At 57.5% G+C, this 1393-nt stretch overlaps 1 protein-coding gene across 1 annotated transcript; it reads left to right on the top strand.

Annotated features, from left to right (window-relative positions):
* The first annotated feature begins 260 nt into the window (after nucleotides 1-260).
* LOC119324725 (histone H2A-like) lies at nucleotides 261-955 on the top strand. The gene has a single exon (XM_037598497.1). It carries the CDS (start codon nucleotides 351-353, stop codon nucleotides 816-818), a length of 468 nt encoding a protein of 155 aa, XP_037454394.1. The 5' UTR covers nucleotides 261-350; the 3' UTR covers nucleotides 819-955.
* Nucleotides 956-1393: the final 438 nt, after the last annotated feature.

Genomic DNA, 1393 nt, shown 5'->3' with positions numbered 1-1393 from the left:
TTTAAACATTTCCATTACATAGACCATCGTTGTATTTAGGGAACTATCATCGTCCATGAAACCACGTCAACATTCGAACATCCACGTGTCGTGCGTAGCTCTGTCAGATGTCTGTTTCTCCCGCTGCCTGGCATCACAGCCGTCCATCGAGCCGCCGATCCAGCCGCCCATTGCCCGTTCACGCGGATCGACGGGCCCACCCCCGTCTTCCTTCCCCTCCCCCTCCTGGATAAATACTCCGCCCCTCGTCTCCTCCTCCATCAACCCACCCGGCAATCTCCAGTCAAGCAATCCTCGCACATCTCTCCACTCCTCGAATCCTCTCTCCACCACCAGCGCAGCAGCTCGCCATGGACGCCTCAGCCACCGTAGCCGCCGGGAAGGCGAAGAAGGGCGCGGCCGGGCGCAAGGCCGGAGGCCCCAGGAAGAAGTCCGTGGCGCGGTCCGTCAAGGCCGGGCTCCAGTTCCCCGTCGGCCGCATCGGGCGCTTCCTCAAGAAGGGCCGCTACGCGCAGCGCGTCGGCTCCGGCGCCCCCGTCTACCTCGCGGCCGTCCTCGAGTACCTCGCCGCCGAGCTGCTGGAGCTCGCGGGCAACGCCGCCAAGGACAACAAGAAGAGCCGCATCATCCCCCGCCACCTGCTGCTCGCCGTCAGGAACGACCAGGAGCTCGGCAGGCTGCTCGCCGGCGTCACCATCGCCCACGGCGGCGTGATCCCCAACATCAACCCGGTGCTGCTCCCCAGGAAGACCGCCGAGAAGTCCCCCAAGGAGCCCAAGTCGCCCAAGAAGACCGCCAAGTCCCCCAAGAAGGCGTAGGTGGCCATTGCCTAGTTATCTCGGGGTAGCTGGGATGGATGTATGGGTGTGCTTCAGCTCGAAGCAGAGTGTTATTGTTGTGTCGTTGTATCTTCTCATCTGTGAATTCAATGGAACAATGAGTTGCTTTGATATTATGTTCGTTCGTCTGCCCTTGTTGTCGCTGTGCTCAGATTTGGATCTTTAGGGGTGGGTTTATCCTGTGAATTTCGTCCATCCAGGGGCTTGGGCGGTCAGCTGCGGAGCTAGGTGGAAATCAACTTCTTTGGCGCGTGTTTGAAATATTTGGCTATGGGATTTCCCCCTCCAATTTCGTATAGGCCATAGCACTTGTTTATAAAAATTACAGGAAAACCCGTGTCCATTTTCCAGCTCCAATTTCGTTTGGCGCCCAAAAATATCGGACGAAACTTCGTTTTTGGCGGCGAAATTAAATTTCCCACTCGTTTTGGGAGTTTGGCGGGCTACTGAAAACTGTATCCTCGCGTTCCCGCCATCTGTGTTGTTTTGGCGATGGGATGCCCCGCTCCAATTTCGTGCCCATTCCGGTAAATCCTTTTGCAATCCTGGGAGTC

Source organism: Triticum dicoccoides, chromosome 6B (genome assembly GCF_002162155.2).
Source record: "Triticum dicoccoides isolate Atlit2015 ecotype Zavitan chromosome 6B, WEW_v2.0, whole genome shotgun sequence".
Lineage (NCBI taxonomy): Eukaryota > Viridiplantae > Streptophyta > Magnoliopsida > Poales > Poaceae > Triticum > Triticum dicoccoides.
This window is presented reverse-complemented; position numbering and strand designations above follow the sequence as displayed.

Excerpts from the sequence above, each read along its gene's own strand:
- LOC119324725 (XM_037598497.1), top strand. The coding sequence starts at position 351 with ATGGACGCCTCAGCCACCGTAGCCGCCGGGAAGGCGAAGAAGGGCGCG.